Genomic DNA, 20,419 nt, shown 5'->3' on the forward strand with positions numbered 1-20,419 from the left:
TTTAAAAACATTTACTGAGGAAGTTTCAACCACTTCACTGGGCAGGGAATTCTACAGATTCACAACCCTCTGGGTGAAGAAGTTCCTTCTCAATTCAGTCCTGTAGCTGCTTCCCCTCATTTTGAGGCTATGCCCTCTTGTCCAAGTTTCAACTGTGGAAACATCCTGTCCAACTTCTATCTTATCAATTCCCTTAATTTTTAATCTTTCTAAAAGATCCCTCCTCTTTCATTTAGAAAGGTTTTAATGTGGAGATATTTGAAAACTAAGACAGTGTTAATTATCTAGTCATAGAGATGTACAGCACAGAAACGGACCTTAAGGTCCAACTTGACCCTCCATACCAACCAGATATCCTAAATTAATCTAGTCCCACTTGCCAACATTTGGCCCCTATCTCCCTCTAAACCCTTCCACTTCATGTACTTTTTGATGTTAGAGGGACAAGACCAAAACTCTGGTTTGGAGAAAACTTGGAGAGTGAGCACGCAAAACGAACTTCCTAAAACTGTTCTTGGTAGCAAAGTTTTCTGTAGTATTGAGAGTAGAGAAGACTTTTCAGTGGATGAGCATTTCTTGACTTCTGAGCAATATAGCTGTGGAGTGGTGAACTTCACCTGAAATATTTGAAACAGGATGTGTGCAGCTTTGGTTAAGGCAGTGCTGAACCTCAGTTGAACTTTGTGTGTTATGCTGGAATTTTTAAATTGTCTGAAAATTCTACATCTTTGTCCCATGTTGTAAATGAGACAGACTGTCCCCGGAGTATTGTTCTCATTGAGTCATTGGTGAATTGCCATTAAATTTCTATGTCAAAAGAAAAACACTTAATAGCAACGTTGCTTTCTTAACTGTGCGCAGTTTCTAGGTAATTAAATATCAATTGTGATGTTGTAACTTTGTCTATGTCACAATCACCCATTAGTCTGTTGACGGCAAAATCATCTAAGACCTGTGACTGCACAATCTCATTTTTGTAAAATGTATTTCATTAATTGACAGCATGCATGCGTATAAGTGTAGAGAAGCAGGAAACCTGAAGGAGATATAAAGATAAACTAACATCTCAAAGCTGCTATTTCCTAGTTAACTGTCTGGTTAAGCATTTGACCTCGAAATTATGTGTCATGGATTTGTTATAAATAGCTTTAAAATTTTGTGCTCTTAAGTAATATTGGAAGAACTTGAGTTATTAAATATGTGGAAAGATCCTCTTATCCTCTCCTCCCTCCATCATATGCATGCATACAACTTTTTCCCAGCTGCTGTTAGTTCTGAAGAAGAGTCACTGAACTCTGTGTTAATTCTGTTTTATCTCAATAGGTACTGCCAGACCTGCCAAGCTTCTCTTGCGATTTCTGTTTTCTTCTGTTAGGAATAATGTTCTGTTTTGGGTTATGTTTATATGAGAGCTGGAGATTTGATGTAAATCAAAATGACTTGTGTTTTAGAGTTGAGTGCATTTGCATGTGGTTTTGACAATCTATCTTGTTTTTGAACAGATGTTCGAGCTCTGCATGCTTCTAAGTGACTTATCAGAGCATCATCATAATCTTTTGTACCTGGTTCAACAGCTGCCAGATTTCTCTACACGAGGAAGGTAATGCATGGTGCAGTTTGAGGATAATTGCAAATGGTCGTGTTTTTTTAAAGCCTCCTTAATACATCCGTTCCTAGGAGAAAGTAAACAGGGAACCATTCAGACCTGAGAACCACACCTATTACGGATTATAGATGTTCCCAAAACTTTTGTCTTGCACTCATCAGGACACGTGGAAGAATGCCAAATTTCAAGCATTCACAACATGACAGAAGAAAAGGGTGTCCTTTATTTCATAAAGGGTCAAGACTGACAATAGGCTTCCTAAGCGCTCAAATGTAGTGTACACGATGGTTATTTGAACATTGTTTATCCTAATGAATGTAAAATGAAAAGCTTCAGCAACGTATCTCAAGTATTCAAATGATATACTACTACGCCTGTTGTGTTATTTCTGATTGCTACTTATGTTGAGAGCAGCCAAACTTCCTGACTGTGGTGTACAGATGTGACAACGGATAGGAACAGAAATGGGTTGCTGAACTCTTTGACACTATTCAGTTGCTGTTTAATATAATTCTGTCTTGATGTTGGGATATTAGAATCCCTACAGTGTGGAAACAGGCCCTTCGGCCCAACAAGTCCAAACCGACCCTCTGCAGAGTAACCTTCCCAGTCCTATTCCCCTATCCTATATTTGACCCTGACTAATGCACCTAACCTACACATCTCTATGGGCAATTTAGCATGGCCAATTGATCTAACCTGCATATCCTTGGACTGTGGGAGGGAACCGGAGCAGCCGGAGGAAATCCACGCAGACACTGGGAGAATGTGCAAACTCCACACAAACAGTCACCCGAGGCTGGAATCGAACCCAGGTCCCTGGCGCTGTGAGGCAGCAGCGCTAACCGCTGAGCCACCATGTATTTTATTTTCGTCTACCACCTTCATTCATACCTTTTTAAGATCTCTCAATTCAGTGCAGGAGGTCCCATAGGGAGGTGTAATTTTTAAGAAACATTTTCTGTACTTAAAAGCAGCTGCTTGAAATTGTCCTGCTTTGTGTTCTGACTTGGGTAGAAGTTGATTTCTGAAAGGAGTCCACAACGAATCCTTTCGCAATGTGGACATTTCCTCTATTTCAAGCATGAGCTGAAAATGTGTTGCTGGAAAAGCGCAGCAGGTCAGGCAGCATCCAAGGAACAGGAGACTTGACGTTTCGGGCATAAGCCCTTCTTCAGGAATCGTGCCCGAAACATCGACTCTCCTGTTCCTTGGATACTGCCTGACCTGCTGCGCTTTTCCAGCAACACATTTTCAGCTCTAATCTCCAGCATCTACAGACCTCACTTTCTCCTCTATTTCAAGTATTTCAATACTTTCTCCACTTGTAGGCTACTGACGAGTTGTAGCAAAATGTAGTGATGATGTGCTTCCAGATTTCTGGATTGCTTCCTTCTCAGGCCAAAGTGATCAATGAAGGGCCTTCAGAAATGAACATCATCTTAATCATTGACTTTCTGCAGCTCAGTGGCATGGGTGAATTCTCCTAGTGCTGTTTTTTGCTAACTAAATTGATTTTTCATAAATATCAGAACAGTTTTTTTAACTTCAAGGTGAAGCACAATGTCCAAGAATGTTTTCCTTGGTTTAGGATGTAGTTTTGATTGAGTTTCTAAATTGGTGTGGTTAAAATGCAAGTTCCTCCCTAAGACTATCTTTAACCTGTCTTTTAAATTAATTTTGGAAATACAAACTAGAAATGTAATTTTTATTCATTTCTGTAAGCTGCATCTCAGTGCAGGTTTTGAAAGTTATAACAGCATGATACATAACCACCTTGGACTGCAGCAACTGGATTTGATAATTTAAGGTGCCGTCTCACGGTGGCACAGTGGTTAGCTCTGCTGCCTCACAGCGTCAGAGACCTGGGTTCAATTCCCGCCTGAGGCGACTGACTGTGGAGTTTGCACGTTCTCCCCGTGTCTGTGTGGGTTTCCTCCGGGTACTCCGGTTTCCTCCCACAGTCCAAAGATGTGCGGGTCAGGTGAATTGACCATGCTAAATTGCCCGTAGTGTTAGGTAAGGGGTAAATGTAGGGGTATGGATGGGTTGCACTTCGGCGGGTCGGTGTGGACTTGTTGGGCCGAAGGGCCTGTTTCCACACTGTAAGTAATCTAATCTAATCTAATCTCACAACCATTTCCTCAGGAGCAATTAGATCAATAAATATAGGCCCTGTTAGTGCTACCTTTATCTTAAGAATCGACTTAAAATCATGTATACGATAAGTTGATGCAAAGTGAGAATGTCAGTTTTGCTGTCGATGCTGAGATTCTTTCTTGTTTCATCTCATTGAGTACTCATTGACTTTTTTCTTCTCTCCTCCCCTGTCAAACTACTTCTCTTTGTTTTATTTATTTTCAGACCCTTAAAACAAAGGGAATCTGTACTTTAGTCATCACCTACCGATGCTACACTGTTTCTCAGCATGTTTGTGCTTTTAAGTCGATTCTTAAGATAAAGGTAGCATTAACAGGGTCTATATTTATTGATCTAATTGCTCCTGAGAAAATGGTTGTGAGTTGGCACCTTAAATTATCAAATCCAGTTGCTGCAGTCCACGTCAGTTCTACGAAGGTGGTTATGTATCATGCTGTTATAACTACCTACGTTGCCTTTCAACAGTTCACTCACTTACACGTGTTGACTGAAAAATAGTAGAATTAGGGGAGGAAAAGGTGTAGTAATTGTACAGGATCAGAGTTCTTAATTTTAGTGACCCATAGTTTAACGGGCTAATTGTATGTTTCTAGGCAACTAAGAAGGCACCTTAGCATGGTGATAATTTCAAAACTTCTTGACAAAAATCGCCCCTATGTACCAAAGGATCCAGATTTGAAGGTATGTGAGACAATTTCATTTTGTCAGTAATGCGCAGATGTAAAGAAAAATGCAGTGTGTATCTCTTAATTGCACGATTTTAACCAAATTGGTTTTTGATATATATTGACTGTTGAAAAGGGTCATAGGATAAGACATGTTTAACTGAGGAAGCCTAGACAGCAGAAGGAAATGATTGTGAAGAAAGATGTCTAATACTTGAAATGATTTCAGTTTGGAATAACGAGAGAGCATGTACCAAAGATGGAGAAGTGGCGAGGCTTTGAGAGTTCAGTCATTGGTTTACTTTATAACTAGTTTGGATCTATTTTTGATTATGCTTCCCCAAGCTTTGTTTGGATTGTGAGAAAGTGGACTCTGGGACATGAGCTGAAACTTTAGGCTCATGAGCTCACATTGCACTGTCTCAAGATTATCTTTACCCCATTCCCTGTTCTCTCAGGTCTGCCAAAGGAAGTTGCAAGCACAGTTGATAAAGGGATGAAGGTAGATGTCTACTTAGATTTTCAGAAGGCAGTCATTGCAGTGCCATTTGAAAAGTTATTGCATAAGGTTCACAGTATTGGGAGTGATGCCTTGGCATGGATTAAGAATTGGTTGACATTTAGAAGGCAGAGCCTGGGTAATAGGTCCTTTTAAATTTGGAAAGATGACATTAGTTGAGTGCTTTGAGGATGATTCTGGGCCCTCCATTCTCTATGGGTAAAAAATGAGGTCTGCAGATGCTGGAGATCACAGCTGAAAATGTGTTGCTGGTTAAAGCACAGCAGGTTAGGCAGCATCCAAGGAATAGGAAATTCGACGTTTTGGGCATAAGCCCTTTATCAGGATTCCTGATGAAGGGCTTATGCCCAAAACGTCGAATTTCCTATTCCTTGGATGCTGCCTAACCTGCTGTGCTTTAACCAGCAACACACTTTCACCTCCATTCTCTATGCTCTGTTTAACGATTTGGAAGAAGGGGCAGAGTGTAATGTATCCAAATTTCTTGACGATACAGAAATAGTTGGGAAGGCATATTGTGATCACAGAATGAATCAGCAAGGGGGACATGGGCTGTGTGTGAGAGCGAACACTTGAAATTACTGCTGGTTGTGGAGTGCTGGTGCAGAAGCGGAACTTTGGATGAACTCTAGAGAAACTGGGATTCTTCACTGGAATAAAGGAGGTTGAGTGTAAGTTGGTAGAGATGTTCACGATTTTGATGGGTTCTAACACGAGTTTAGAAAAAAGATGTTTCCATCAATTTCTTGAGTTTGGAGCTCAAGCCATAAGATTAATCAGCACGGTAAGTGAGTTGAGACAATGCAGAGGTTAAAACATGGAATGCTTTACTGGATCAGCAGTGGAATTGAAATTCATAAGCACTACTGGAAAGTCTGAACTCTGCTGAGAACTCTGTGCCAATATAACTGGCCAACAAGTTATCTATACTTATGAATGCAGATTGTTTAACATTAGGTGTGCATTGGATATTATAATTTTATGCAGAACAGTGCAAGTGCTTTTGCATAGGGTTACAAAATAGGTACATCAAGGTTGTCATAAATTATATGTAGGAGCCTTGCAGTGGACACCTGCTATTGCAAAGAAAGGATTAAAATGGCTCATGGAAAATAAGCAGGTCTGTTCCTTAAAAGCAATGGAAGTGCAAATGTTCATTCCTTGTTCTTTTAAACAACTTTCTGGATCATCACCAGTTTACTTTATAACTAGTTTGGATATGTTTTTGATTACCTGACCTTAGCTGCAGTATCTTGTATATTGTCATAATAAAAGGGGAAGTGAATGGTCAAGTTGGAACAGATTTCCGTTGTGCAATTTGCGAGTTTCAATTCTTTTTATTCCCTGTCTCTAGATCTCCAGTCTGTGTCGATTTTTGTATATGATGAAACCATCATCTTTATTAAAAACTATTGAGGAAAGGACTAAATCCAGTCAGCAGGGAGACAGAAAAGAAGCTGCACTTACAGAACTTGATCAACAGGTTACACTTCAACTTCTTTTAAACAATTTCACTGAGATTTAAAGCTCTTCTTCAGCTTTGGGTTAAGGTGGGTTAATGTGCCTTCATTTATAGCAAAGGTACTACATTCTGCAAGCACTAAAATGTAAGAACATCAATGTTTTCTTTGCACAATTTGCGTTGCATTGAAACACCAATAAACCTGTAGTGTGAGTTTAGTGCTGCCCTAACATAATGTAGATCATGGGAATCCTTAGGTCCAGCACGGTCTTTGGAGAGTTGACACTTCAGGTCCATGAGCATTTGTCACGACTGGATATTTTACAAACTTCAATGATTGTGGAAATGCTCCTTCACTCACCATCTTTTCAATGACTCGAATTTGAGAACAGGCTGTAAATCTTAATACTGCAACTTAACCATTTAGGAAAAGTTTAAATTTGTTTAAACTGGCATTTCATGTTCACAGAGGCCTTGTTTATTTTTTAAAAAGGGCATGGTATTGAATTTGAGCACCGCTTATTCTGCTCAGTCAAGCAACAAATTCATATTTTCCTCCTAAGTTGATTTATTGGTCTTCCATGCGCACTTAATATATTTTTAAATGCATCCTGGTATTAATTTGTGAAAGAAGAGTTGCACCTGACTGCTTGTTGAAAAATAACCATTTTCATGCAAAAATTGCCTAATCAATACTACAGTGTGTTGAATGTACTTTGGTTTTCTGTGCACTGAGACCAGTTATGAACTAACTGCAATGATTTGCACCCCTGACAGATCATGACTTGGAAAAGGTTAGAATTTATTACTATTTTAAAGACTCCTACTGTAATTCACAGGCAGGTTATTGTCATTATTTACACTAGACTACATGACTGCTATAGACAAAGCTGCTCAATCCTTCTTAACTTCATTCATCTTGAAAGACTTCACCGTACTCTCCTAACAACAATGAAATTGTCGTGTGTTAGTTGTATATTTCAACGGTTTTAAATATCTTGATCTTTGACTCCCCCACTCCTTTATCAGCAAATAATGTACTGTCACTGTGGCTGATTGCAGCGGATTATATGGTGATAAACAAAGGGACTAGGCATTTTAGCGAATTAGCTGTCTACTCCATTACCTTAGGGATCCAGTAAATGTCAGAAATCACTGCTGGCTGCAATACTCCCATGTGAAATAATTTTGCCAACCCTTAACTCTATTCCCGCTTGACTTGAACATGGCTAAGACTTCCTCAGTTGCTCACTCAGTTGCCAGTCTGCTGGTTGCGAGTGGTTGGTTGGGAAATGACAATGCCACACGAGTGCAGAGACACCCTGTGGAATTGGGGATTACACACATTGAGTGGAGTAGAGGCAGAAATACACCACATGGTGGTGCTCCTACTAATGGCTTTGAAATGTTTGGTTTTGTCTCTTGAGCAAAATAATCTCACCCCATTTCCAAAGAAAATTTCAGGTCAATTGGAAATCTGTAAATGGATGTTTAATTTACCAGAATCATATAATTTATTTCATTAGGCCTATTACCTGTGCTACAATCTTCTCGTCTTAGCAAATGAAGTGCTGCACGTAGAACATATTCCTTCCAGTCAACGGGTAAGTTTCAGTGTGATGTTTGTTTTAGTGAAGGTGGGATAGGAGTGTTATACAGCTGGCTAAAGGTGAAACTATTAGTCATGGTTTCAGAGCTCCGTTTTGAGATGGCAATCATTGACGAGTATCAACAGGTTTTAGTGGAGTTGCACTCGAGTAAAACGGATTCCCTGGCCATTATCGCATTGGTCTGCACAAAGGGATGTGGATAGCAATGTCAGGAGTTATTGTTGTTACATATTAATTGATTGAGTAACTGACTCTTTGTCGATTTAATATAAAGAATAAGCTAAAGGAGTTTTACACTGCTGTGAAAGCAAGTTTTGTAAAAGTTGAATGTGGCCAAACAGGCTGCACTCTCTCCAAAGCCTCCACATCCTTCCTATAATGTGGTGACCAGAATTGAATGCAACATTCTTAAGTGCAGCCTAACCAAAGTCTTATAAAGCTGCAACACGACATCCTGACTCTTGTACTCAGTTCCCCGACTAGTAACGGCATGCATGCCATTTGCTGTCTTTATCACCCTATCTACTTGCGTGGCCACTTGCAGGGAGACTGCATTTGATTTCTCTATCAAATTGTGGGATTTGGACAATACTGGCAATCTCCTGAAATTGTGCTACTTGTTTGTTATTCCTAATTATTGTTGGCTGATGCATTTTCTACAGCAGAGGCTACACTTAAGCAATGTTAGTTGTGAAGCCCTTCACGGTCCTCCCTGCTGTGGAAGATGCTGTACAATGCATTTTTTTGTTGTGGAAGTTAAAGTTGTATTTTTCCCGTCTGTCTGTGTTAGCACAATGTTTGATTATTGCTTTCTCTCTTTGCGGAGTATTTTCATGTGAGTTTTATTTTCCTTCAGAGTCACCTTATACAGCTCTGTGCTGAAATAGAAAAACACATTAAGTGCGACATAAGAGAGGATCCTAAACTCCTTTACCGAAGCAAGGTATTCAACAAAAAAACTTGAGCTGATTTTGTTTTAAAGTTTGAGCCTTTTGTTTGCTGTGAAAAAGCACCATTTCTGCATATTCTGTTCACTTTGATGCTTCGTTATGGACCTTCTACTCTGAAGCATAATTCTTCTGACATATCTACAATTGAGATCATGTTTGGGGAAAGGGATGAGGCCTCGAAGAAAGTTAAGAATGATGGATACAGTTTGTTCTTCAGTTTAGTCAAATCGTTGGCCCATAAGGTTGCATGGCCCTTCTTTGCTGAATTGTTACTTCAGATCTGTGTTCACTGGGGAAGACACAAACAACCTCCCAGAGGTAACAGTGGCTGAAGGACTTGAACTGATGGGAATTTATATTTGCCAGGAATTGGTGTTGGAGAGACTGTTAAGTCCCTGGGACCTGATGGTCTACATCCCAGGGTACTGAAGGAGGTGGCTCAGGAAATCCTGGATGCATTGGTGATTATTTTCCAGAGTTCGGTAGATTCAGGGTCAGTTCCTGCGGATTGGAGGGTGGCTAATGTTGTCCCACTTTTTAAGAAAGGAGCGAGAGAGAAAGCAGGAAATTAGACCAGTTAGTCTGACCTCAGTGGTGGGAAAGATGCTGGAGTCTATTATAAAGGATGAAATTACGACACATCTGGATAGCAGTAACAGGATAGGTCAGAGTCAGCATGGATTTATGAAGGGGAAATCATACTTGACTAATCTTCTGGAATTTTTTGAGGATGTAACTCCGAAGATGAACAGGGGAGATCCAGTGGATGTAGTGTACCTGGACTGTCAGAAAGCCTTTGATAAAGTCCCACATCGGAGGTTAGTGAGCAAAGTTAGGGCGCATGGTATTAGGGGCAAAGTACTGACTTGGATTGAAAATTGGTTGGCTGACAGGAAACAACGAGTAGTGATAAACGGCTCCGTTTTGGAATGGCAGACGGTGACCAGTGGGGTACCGCAGGGATCAGTGCTGGGACCGCAGCTTTTTACGATATATATTAATGATACAGAAGATGGTATTAATAGTAACATTAGCAAATTTGCTGATGATACAAAGCTGGATGGCAGGGTGAAATGTGAGGAGGATGTTAGGAGATTACAGGGTGACCTGGACAAGTTAGGTGAGTGGTCAGATGCATGGCAGATGCAGTTTAGTGTGGATTAATGTATGGTTATCCACTTTGGTGGCAAGAACAGGAAGGCAGATTACAACCTAAATGGAATCAATTTAGGTAAATGGGCAGTACAGAGAAATCTGTGTGTTCTTGTACACCAGTCAGTGAAGGTAAGCATACAGGTATAGCAGGTAGTGAAGAATGCTAATAGCATGCTGGCCTTCATAACAAGAGGGATTGAGTATAGAAGCAAAGAGGTCCTTCTGCAGCTGTACAGGGCCCTGGTGAGACCACACCTGGAGTATTGTGTGCTGTTCTGGTCTCCAAATTTGAGGAAAGACTTTCTGGCTATTGAGGGACTGCAGCAAAGGTTCACGAGGTCAATTCCTCGAATGGCGGGACTATCTCCTGTTGAGAGATTGGAGCGACTGGGCTTGTATACCCTTGAGTTTAGAAGGCTGACAGGGGATCTGATTGAGACGTATAAGATTATTAAAGGATTGGACACTCTGGAGGCAGGAAACATGTTTCCGCTGATGGGTGAGTCCTGAGCCAGAGGACACAGTTTAAAAATAAGGGGTAGGCCATTTAAGACAGAGGTGAGGAGAAACTTCTTCACCCAGAGAGTGATGGCTGTGTGGAATGCTCTGCCCCAGAAGGCAGTGGAGGCCCAGTCTCTGGATTCATTTAAGAAAGAGTTGGATAGAGCTCTCAAGGATAGTGGAATCAAGGGTTATGGAGATAAGGCAGGAAGAGGATACTGATTGAGGATGATTAACCATGATTATAATGAATGGTAGTGCAGGCTTGAAGGGCAGAATGGCCTACTCCTGCACCTATTGTCTATTGTATGCCATGTAGGAATGGTGTTGGCTTTCAACTATAGGAAGTTTTCTTTGTCACAGAGCTATATTGAGGAAAGGTTACTACCTGAGGTTTGAACGGTGAAGACAGAATCCCTGCATAAATAGGCAGAGGTCAGGTTTTGGTGATGTTCCTTTCCTGCGCCTTATGATGCTTTATTGTTAATAGTGCAATCTATAAATATAATTTACAGTAAAAGGAGGCCAGACATTTATTGATTTCATGTTCCTGCTTCCTAGTAAGTGTAAATTGCAAAATTATTAATCAGCAACAAATAAATGATTGAACTGATTGCAAGTGCTAAACCATGTTATCCTACACTCCATGTTTAAACATTACTAGGTGTTTGTGCACAGATGAGTTTTTAATCAGAGGCAAGTTACTGCAGATGCTGGAATATGCACCGATAACCAAAAAAAAAAGCTGACGATCACACCGGCTCAGGCAGCATCCATGGAGAGAGAGAGAGAGAGAGAGAGCTAATGTTTTTGAGTCAAAATAAATCCTCAGGACCTGTTTCCACACATTTACTGTGTCTTTTGCTCCTGATGCAGTCTCCTCTACATTGGGGAAACAGGACACCTACTCACAGAGCACTTCAGAGAATATCTCCGGGACACCCCCACCAACCACCCCACTACCCCGAACACTTCAAAGCTCCTTCCCTCTCCACAGAGGACATGCAGTTCCTGGGCTGCCTCCATTGCCACTTCCTCACCACCTGACGCCTGGAAGAAAAATATCTCATCTCCCACCTCGGGACCCTCCAATCCCGGGGCATCAATGTTGGTTTCACCAGTTTCCTCATTTACCCTTCCCCCACCTTACCCCAGTTCCAACCTTCCAGCTCAGCACCATCGTCATGACCTGTCCCATCTGTCCATTTTCCTTCACAACTACCTGCACCACCCTCCCCTCCAATCTATCACCATTATTCCCACCTCCGTCCATGTATAGCGTTCTCAGCTACCCCCGCCCCACTCCCTCCCATTTATTTCTCAATCTCCGAGGCTCTCAGCCTCTTTCCTGATGAAGAGCTTTTGCCCGAAACGTAGATTCTCCTGCTCCTTGGATGCTGCCTGACCTGCTGTGCTTTTCCAGCACCACACTCGTCTCTGATCTCCAGCATCTGCAGTACTCGTTTTTGCCTGATTAGGTGTAGCCTAGAACTCTGTGGGAAGCTAGAACAGTGATTGCTGGGCCTCTTGCTGAGATATTTGTATCATGGATAGTCACAGGTGAGGTACTGGAAGACTGGAGGTTAGCAAACGTGATGCCACTGTTTAAGAAAGGTGGTAAAGACAAGCCAGGGAACTATAGACCAGTGAGCCTGACATCGGTGGTGGGCAAGTTGTTGGAGGGATGTATATGTATTTGGAAAGGCAAGGACTGATTCGGGACTTGTGTGTGGGAAATCATGTCTCACAAACTTGATTGAGTTTTTTTGAAGAAGTAACCGAGAATTGCTGAGGGGCAGAGCGATAGACATGATCTATATAGACTTCAGTAAGGCATTCGACAAGGTTCCCCATGGAAGGTTGGTTAACAAGGTTAGATCTCATGGAATACAGGGAGAACTAGCCATTTGAATGCAGAACTGGCTCAAAGGTAGAAGACAGAGGGTGGTGGTGGAAAGTTGTTTTTTCAGACTGGAGGCCTGTGACCAGTGGAGTGCCACAAGGATCAGTGCTGGGTCCACTGCTTTTCGTCATTTATATAAATGATTTGGATGAGAGCATAAGAGGTACAGTTAGTAAGCTTGCAGATGACACCAAAATTGGAGGTGTAATAGACAGTGAAGAAGGTTACCTCTGATTACAACGGGATCTTGATCAGATTGGCCAATGGGCAGAGAAGTGGCAGATGGAGTTTAATTTAGATAAACGTGTGAGGTGCTGCATTTTGAGAAAGCAAACCTTAGCAGGACTTATCCGCTCAATGGTAAGGTCCTAGGGAGTGTTGCTGAACAAAGTGACCTTGGAGTGCAGGTTCATAGCTCCTTAAAAGTGGAGTCACAGGTAGATAGGATAGTGAAGAAGGTGTTTGGTATGCTTTCCTTTATTGGTCAGAGTATTGAGTACAGGAGTTGGGAGGTCATGTTGCAGCTGTACAGGATGTTGGTTAGGCCACTGTTGGAATATTGCGTGCAATTCTGTTCTCCTTCCTATCGGAAAGATGTTGTGAAACTTGAAAGGGTTCAGAAAAGATTTACAAGGATATTGCCAGGGTTGGAGGATTTGAGTGATATAGAGAGATTGAATAGGCTGGGGCTATTTTCCCTGGAGCATCGGAGGCTGAGGGGTGATCTAATGGAGGTTTATAAAATCATGAGGGGCATGAATAGGATAAATAGACAAAGTCTTTTCCCTGGGGGTGGGGGAGTCCAGAACTGGAGGGCATAGTTTTCGGGTGAGAGGGGAAAGATATAAAAGAGACCTAAGGGGTAAACTTTTCACGCAGAAGGTAGTACGTATATAGGAAGAGGAAGTGGTGGAGGATAGTACAATTGCAACATTTAAAAGGCATCTGGATGGGTATATGAATAGGAAGGGTTTGAAGGCATATGGCCCTGGCCCTGGCATGTGGGACTAGATTGGGTTGAGACATCTGGACTAGTTAGGCTGAAGGGTCTCTTTCTGTGCTGTACATTTCTGTGACTGTTCAGTTAGGCTTGCTGTCTCTCCATAAATGCTGCCTGACCCACCGTGAGAGCTAGCATTTTTGTCTTCAGAAATCTCAATCCACCTGTTAAGAGAAGTTGTGCAGCAGGTGGGATTTGAATTCAGCCCTCTTGGCTTAGAATAGGGACACAACCAGTGTGCCACAAGAGCCAACTTATGGACAGTAATCGGGAAAGAACAGAGCGACTCCAGCTTCTATTGCAGCATTTAATGATCAATAATCAAGTGACACCGAAAGGACTGAGTGCATCTGAGGCTTGGCAACATGCGAATATTTGACAAAATCGTTGAAAGGTTAATTAGCCAAGACTTATTCCATTAAGTTCCAGTCCACATGTTGGTTCCTTCGGTTTTCCGTATTTCAATGTATGTGAAAGTGGGAGTTAAATGCATGTTTTTCTATCTGAACTAATCAGCTTATTCTTTCTATGTAGGTGAAAGATTTAGAAGCAAGAACTCATGCAAAATGGCAAGAGTTGTTACAGCGTTCACGACCCCTTCAGGTAAAATGATGCAGAGTAAACAGACGAGTTATTGCAACCTGGTGGGGGGGGGGCAGCAGCAATCATAGAGTGAAGTCTCTCGCAATGTGGACAGTTGCCCACCTTGGGCTAATGACATGGATGAAGTGGAGGTGCTGGTGTTGGGCTGGGGTGGGGTAAGTCAGAAGTAACACGACAGCAGGTCGTAGTCCAACAGATTCATTGAAATCACAGGTTTTCGGAGCACTGCTGCATGTCAGCAGAAGTCTGAGAGGTGTAGCTGTAAATTTAAACCATAATGTAAGTCTCAGAAAGGCTGCAAGTTCCCAATTATCATCTTGACACTAGCACTTCCAATTTTCATTTGATTAATTTGAAGAATTAAAAGAAACTTCCCAAAATTGTTTGAAATTAGTGGTTGATTTAATGGTGCGTGTGTGTCTACTGACCCAAACAGTCTTCTGTTTAATTGCTGGGCTGCAGAGATAGCTGATCTCCTCCACTCTTGTGATAACTGACCTTCACTGCTTTGGGTGAGTGAGATGACAAGTGACGTAGTGTCACTAATGCCTGATTACAATGCACTAAAATCTACCTATCAACTGCATGGATTTGGAAGGTTAGAATGGTATCAGTTTGGCAAAATGCCAATGAACCTAGCGGACTCAATTCATTTGGGATTCTAAGGGATATTGTCACTCTCTGAAGTATACACTAGGGAGAACCTGGTATCCTTAGAACAGGTATACATATGCACATCAATTTTCTTTTTGATATATTTTACTGTTTTCATGTTGTTCATTTCAGGATCAGTCCCTCTCCACTTATTCTTTCATAACCAGAGTATTTCTAGCAATGTATTTTAACATAAATCCCTTCATCCCATGACGAGCGTACACAATTCTGTAATTTATCCAAGATTCCATCCTTAGGCTCCTTTCACTCATCTCAATTCCCTCTTAGCAACAGCTTCATAGATATAGGGCCACTGTTTTCCTGTACATAGTCAACTTTTACCCTTTTATCAGACTTTAGTCACCTGTTCCTATAACATTCACAATCCTCTGGCCTACCATGAGTTTTTTGTTACTTTGTCTGCCTTTGTTTTTGATTGAATACCCGCCATGCCTGTTTTTGTTAAGCACAAGTGGTTCCTCCCTCTCATTGTGCCATATTTAACAAATACATTTATTTCCTGAGCAATATGGAATTTCTGCATCAATGTCTGTCACTGCTCATCTGTTGACCTTCCCCAGTCTGTTTTCCTGACATGCTTTAGACAACTCTTCTTAACACTGTGTAACTGCCCTTTATGTAAGTTGGTTGAGATTGGTTTGAGACCTGTATTGCTCTCACCCAAAATGATATTGAAATTCTTGGGTTGTGATTTCTATCCCCAAGCAAATCCTTAGGTAAGGGATCTCTTCTTATTCTTACCTTCTTACTTTTAGATCTAAACTAGCATGTTCCTCAGTAGGCTGTGTCATGTATTCCTCTAAAAAAACGATGTTCAGTGTTCTCTACAAAGTTGTCTTCCATGTTACCCATCTGAATTTTCCTGTCAGTATGCAGATTCAAATCACCCATGGCAATTGACCTTTTCTCCTACCTCCATTATTCCCTGCTTTATACTTGGCCTCACAGTGAGACAACTCTTCAGGGCCTATGGACTCCCACCCTTGACTTATTTCCTTCCTTGTTCCACATTTCCATACAAGTGGGTTCCACATCATAAACTCTTGCACCTATATCACTACTCTCCCACGAGAGAGATTCTGCTTTTATTAACAACACTACCTCACCACCTCTCTTCTTTTTGCCTGTTTTTTTTCCTAGAACATTGAATGTTGACTTCCCAGCCCTGGTTACCCTGCAACCACATCACTGTAATAGCAATCAAGACACATTGTTTTATTTTTATTTGTGTTGTCAACTTATCTAGTCACAAATGCATGCATAGAATCCTAGAGCATACTAGCCTCCACCACTTCCTCTGGCAGCTCATTCCATTCAAGTACCACCTTCTACGTGAAAATGTTGCCCCTTAGGTCTCTTGTATATCTTTCCCCTCTCACCCTAAACCTATGCCCTATAGTTCGCTTTGACTTTTTACCATTATTACTTAGTCTGGTTCTAATTTCTGCTGTCCTCACCTTATTATTTTCTGCCATTTCCTGTCACATTTTGATTATCATTCATCTGCTCGCTATTCTGCACCTTGGTGCTGTCATTTCTTTTTGAATTTTTAACTTCCTTTGAATTGAACCCTTCACTCTTTCCCCAGTCCACTAATTAGTTTAAAGCACTATCTGCAACCCTAGTGATACGATTTGTCAGAACACTGGTCCAGCACAGTGCAAATTAAGTATATTGCAATGGGGCAGTTCTGCTTACTCCAGGACTGATATAACTTAGCGAGTTTTGAGAAGATTTGTAGCTCAGGTTGAAGTTCTGGATATAGGTTTGCTCACTGAGCTGGAAGGTTCATTTTCAGGCGTTTTATCACCATATTAGGTAACATCTTCAGTGGGCCTCCGGACGAAGCAGTGCTGATGTTTCCTGCTTTCTGTTTATATGTTTGGGTTTCTTTGCGCAAAGGAAGCCATTGTTTTTATACAATTATACAGTTGCACCTCTCATCATCTTGGCTCTGTCAATTTGCATATGGTGCAGGTAGTCGACCTGCAATTATAATGCCTTTTGTAGATCTGCTTTATAATTTAGCCCCAGGGTAAAACTCCAAGAAATATAACGACCAATGGGAAACAAAGCAGCAGGTTAACATTTTTGGGGGTCAATAAAAAATGAAAACAAAGGAGAACTCAAGTTATTCAAGTTTCCAGAATACAAAATAAAAGTGTTTGGAAAGGGTTAGGAATCAAACTTCAAACGCACATAGTGGAACAGCAAGGCAGGGGTTTCTGGGAGTAATTTAGGGGAGACTGCAAAAATTCATCCCTCAGAGAAAGAAGCATACTAAAGGGAGGATGAGGCAATCGTGACTGACAAGGAAAGTCTGGGACAGCGTGTAAGTAAAAGTGGAAGCCTATAATGCGGCAAAAGTCAATGGGAAGCCACAGGATTGGGAAGCTTACAAAGACCAACAGAAGGCAACCAAAAAAAATGAGGAAGATGATTAAATATGAGGATAAGCTAGCCTGTAATGTAAAAGATGATTGCAAGAGTGTCTTTAGATATACAAGGGCAAAAGAGAGAAAAGTGGACCTTGGGCTGCTGAAAAATGACACTGGAGAAATTGCAATGGGCAGCAAAGAAATGGTGGATGAAGTGCACATTTGTGTCAGTCTTCATGGTGGAAGATGCAAGTAACATCCCTAAAAATTGTATGTGAGCGGGGCAGAGGGGAGTATGGTGACCATCACCAAGGAGAAGGTGCTAGAAAAACTGAAACGTCTGAGTTGGGTAAATCACCTTGACCCATTGGACTATACTCTAGAGTTGTGAAGGAGGTAGCTGAAGCGGTAGTGGTCTTTCAGGAATCGCTGGAGTCAGGGAGCGTCCCAGAGGACTAGAAAGCAGCTAACGTAATCCCTCCATTTAAGAAGGAAGTAAGGCAAAAGATGGGAAATTAGTGACCGATTAACTTGACGTTGGTTGTTGGTAAGATTTTGGACTCTGTTATGAAGGTTGAGATTTCTGAATACGTGGAAGCGAGTGGTAAAATAGGGTAAAGTCAATATGGTTTCATCATGCCTGACAAATCTGCTAGAATGTTTTGAGAAGGTAACGAGCAGGTTAGACCGAGGGGAACAAATGGATGTTATCTACTTTGAGAAGGCCTTTGTCAAGGTGCCACACAGGAGGCTTCTAAGTAACATAAGGCCCCATGGTGTTAGAGGCAAGCTACTAGCGTGAATAGAAGATAGGTTGCGTGGCAGAAAGCAGAGAATGGTGATAAAAGGATCTTCTCACAATAGCAGCCAGTGACTAGTGGTGTTCCACAAGGATTAGAGTAGGGACCACATCTTTTCACTGTATACATTAACAATCTCGATGAAGCAACTGAAAGCATCTGGCTAAGTTTGCAGATGATACAAAGATAAGTGGAGGGGCACGTAATATTGAGGAGGCATGGAAGTTGCAAAAAGATTGACAGGTTAAGAGAGGGGGCAAAAAAAAGTGGCAGATGGAATATAACGTGGAAAAGTGAGGCCATGCACTTTGTTAGGAAGAAAAGAAGCATATGCTGTTTTCTAAATGAGAAAATTCAGAAATCAAGTGCAAAGGACTTGGGAGTCTTCGTCCAGGGTTCTTTTAAGGTAAACTTGCAGGTTCAGTTAGTTGTTAGGAAGGCAAATACAATGTTAGTATTTATTCTGAGAGGACTAGAATATAACAACAGTGAAGCTTAACAAAGCTCCGGTCAGACTACATTTAGAATATTGTGAGCAATTTTTGGCCCTTTAACTCAGGAAGGATGTACTGGCCCTGCACTGTGTTCAGAGGAGGTTCACGAGAATGATCCCAGGAATGAAAGGCTTAACATATGACAAACATTTGAGGCCTCTGGGTCTATACTTAATGGAGTTTAGAAGAATGAGGGGAAACTTGGAGAATACGGAATAGCCTTGGCAGAATGTACTTCGGGATGATGGTTTCCATTGGCAGGGGAGACTTGGCCCTGAGGTGACAGCCTTAGAATAAAGGGAAAAACCCTTTAGAGTCGAGATGAAGAGAAGCAGCTTCAGCGAGAGAGTGGTGAATCTATGGGAGTTCATTGCCGCAGAAGGCTGTGGAGGGGCCGAGTCATTGAATATATGTAAAACAGAGTTAAGTTTCTCAATCCCATTCTCCCCCAACGTTTGATCCCCTTGACAATCAGAAGCCATGATTGAATGGTGGAGCAGACTCTACGGGCCGAATGGCCTTATATCTGCTCTTATGTCTTATGGTCTTAAGCTGTTGATAATTCTTCAGTAGAACCTTTTTCCTAGTGCTACCTGCAAAGATAATGATAACTGGCTCTTTCCCTCCCAATCCAGGTTCCTATCCAACTCAGAAAAGATGTCCTTAACCTTGGCACCACAAAGACAACATAACCTTCTGGACTGTTTCTTTGCTACACAAGACAGTGTCTGTTCTCTAACTATGCTATCCTGTGTTACTACTGCATTTCACTTTCTTCCTGCACATGAATGTTGTTCTAAGCCATAGTACATTGGTTAGTTTGCTCATCCTCCCTGCAGTCTGTGCCCTCGCTGACACTTGGTGCAAGTACATTATATCTGTTGGACAAGGAAGAATGGTCATAGAGATGTACAGCATGGAAACAGACCCTTCGGTCCAACCCAAACTAATCCCACCTGCCAGCACCCAGCCCATATCCCTCCAAACCCTTCCTATTCATATACCCATCCAGATACCTTTTAAATGTTGCAATTGTCCCAGCCTCCACCACTTCCTCTGGCAGCTCATTCCATACACGTACCACCCTCTGCGTGAAAAAGTTGCTCCTCGGGTCTCTCTCGTATCTTTCCCCCTCACCCTAAACCTATGCCCTCTAGTTCTGGACTCCCCGACCACAGGGAAAAGACTGTATCTATTTATCTTATCCATGCCTCTCATTATTTTGTAAATCTCTTTAAGATCACCCCTCAGCCTCCGACGCTTCAGGGAAAACTGTTCAGCCTCTCCCTCTAGCTCAAATCCTCCAACCCTGGCAACATGCTTGTAAATCTTTTCTGAACCCTTTCAAGTTTCACAACATCTTTCCAATAGGAAAGAGATCAGAATTGCACGCAATATTCCAACAGTGGCCTAACCAACGTCCTGTACAGCCGCAACATGACCTTCCAACTCCTGTACTCAATACTCTGACCAATAAAGGAAAGCATACCATATGCCGCCTTCACTGTCTTATCTAACTGCGACTCCATTTTCAAGGAGCTATGAACCTGCACTCCAAGGTCTCTTTTTGTTCAGCAACACTCCTTAGGACCTTACCATTAAGTGTATAAGTTCTGCTAAGATTTGCTTTCCCAAAATCCTCACTTTTATCTGAATTAAACTCCATCTGCCGCTTCTCAGCCCATTGGTCCATCTGGTCCAGATCCAGTTGTAATCAGAGGTAACCCTCTTTGCTGTCCACTACACCTCCAATTTTGGTGTCACCTGCAAACTTAGTAACTGCACCTCTTATACTCTCATCCAAATGATTTATATAAATGACAAAAAGTAGAGGACCCAGCACCGATCCTTGTGGCACTCCACTGGTCACAGGCCTCCAGTCTGAAAAACAACCCTCCACCACTACCACCACCCTCTGTCTTCTACCTTTGAGCCAG

The 20,419-nt window shown here is 41.8% G+C and overlaps 1 protein-coding gene across 1 annotated transcript in view; it reads left to right on the top strand.

Moving 5' to 3' along the window:
• Positions 1-20,419, top strand: part of slf2 (SMC5-SMC6 complex localization factor 2) — a 106,549-nt gene that overhangs the window by 82,136 nt on the left and 3,994 nt on the right. The window contains exons 14-19 of the mRNA XM_060842254.1: positions 1,503-1,600; positions 4,360-4,447; positions 6,306-6,434; positions 7,940-8,017; positions 8,880-8,966; positions 14,067-14,135. Of these exons, the coding sequence (XP_060698237.1) occupies positions 1,503-1,600; positions 4,360-4,447; positions 6,306-6,434; positions 7,940-8,017; positions 8,880-8,966; positions 14,067-14,135 (549 nt within the window). The remainder of the gene's footprint in view (positions 1-1,502; positions 1,601-4,359; positions 4,448-6,305; positions 6,435-7,939; positions 8,018-8,879; positions 8,967-14,066; positions 14,136-20,419) is intronic.

The sequence above is a fragment of the Hemiscyllium ocellatum genome, chromosome 22 (genome assembly GCF_020745735.1).
Source record: "Hemiscyllium ocellatum isolate sHemOce1 chromosome 22, sHemOce1.pat.X.cur, whole genome shotgun sequence".
NCBI lineage: Eukaryota > Metazoa > Chordata > Chondrichthyes > Orectolobiformes > Hemiscylliidae > Hemiscyllium > Hemiscyllium ocellatum.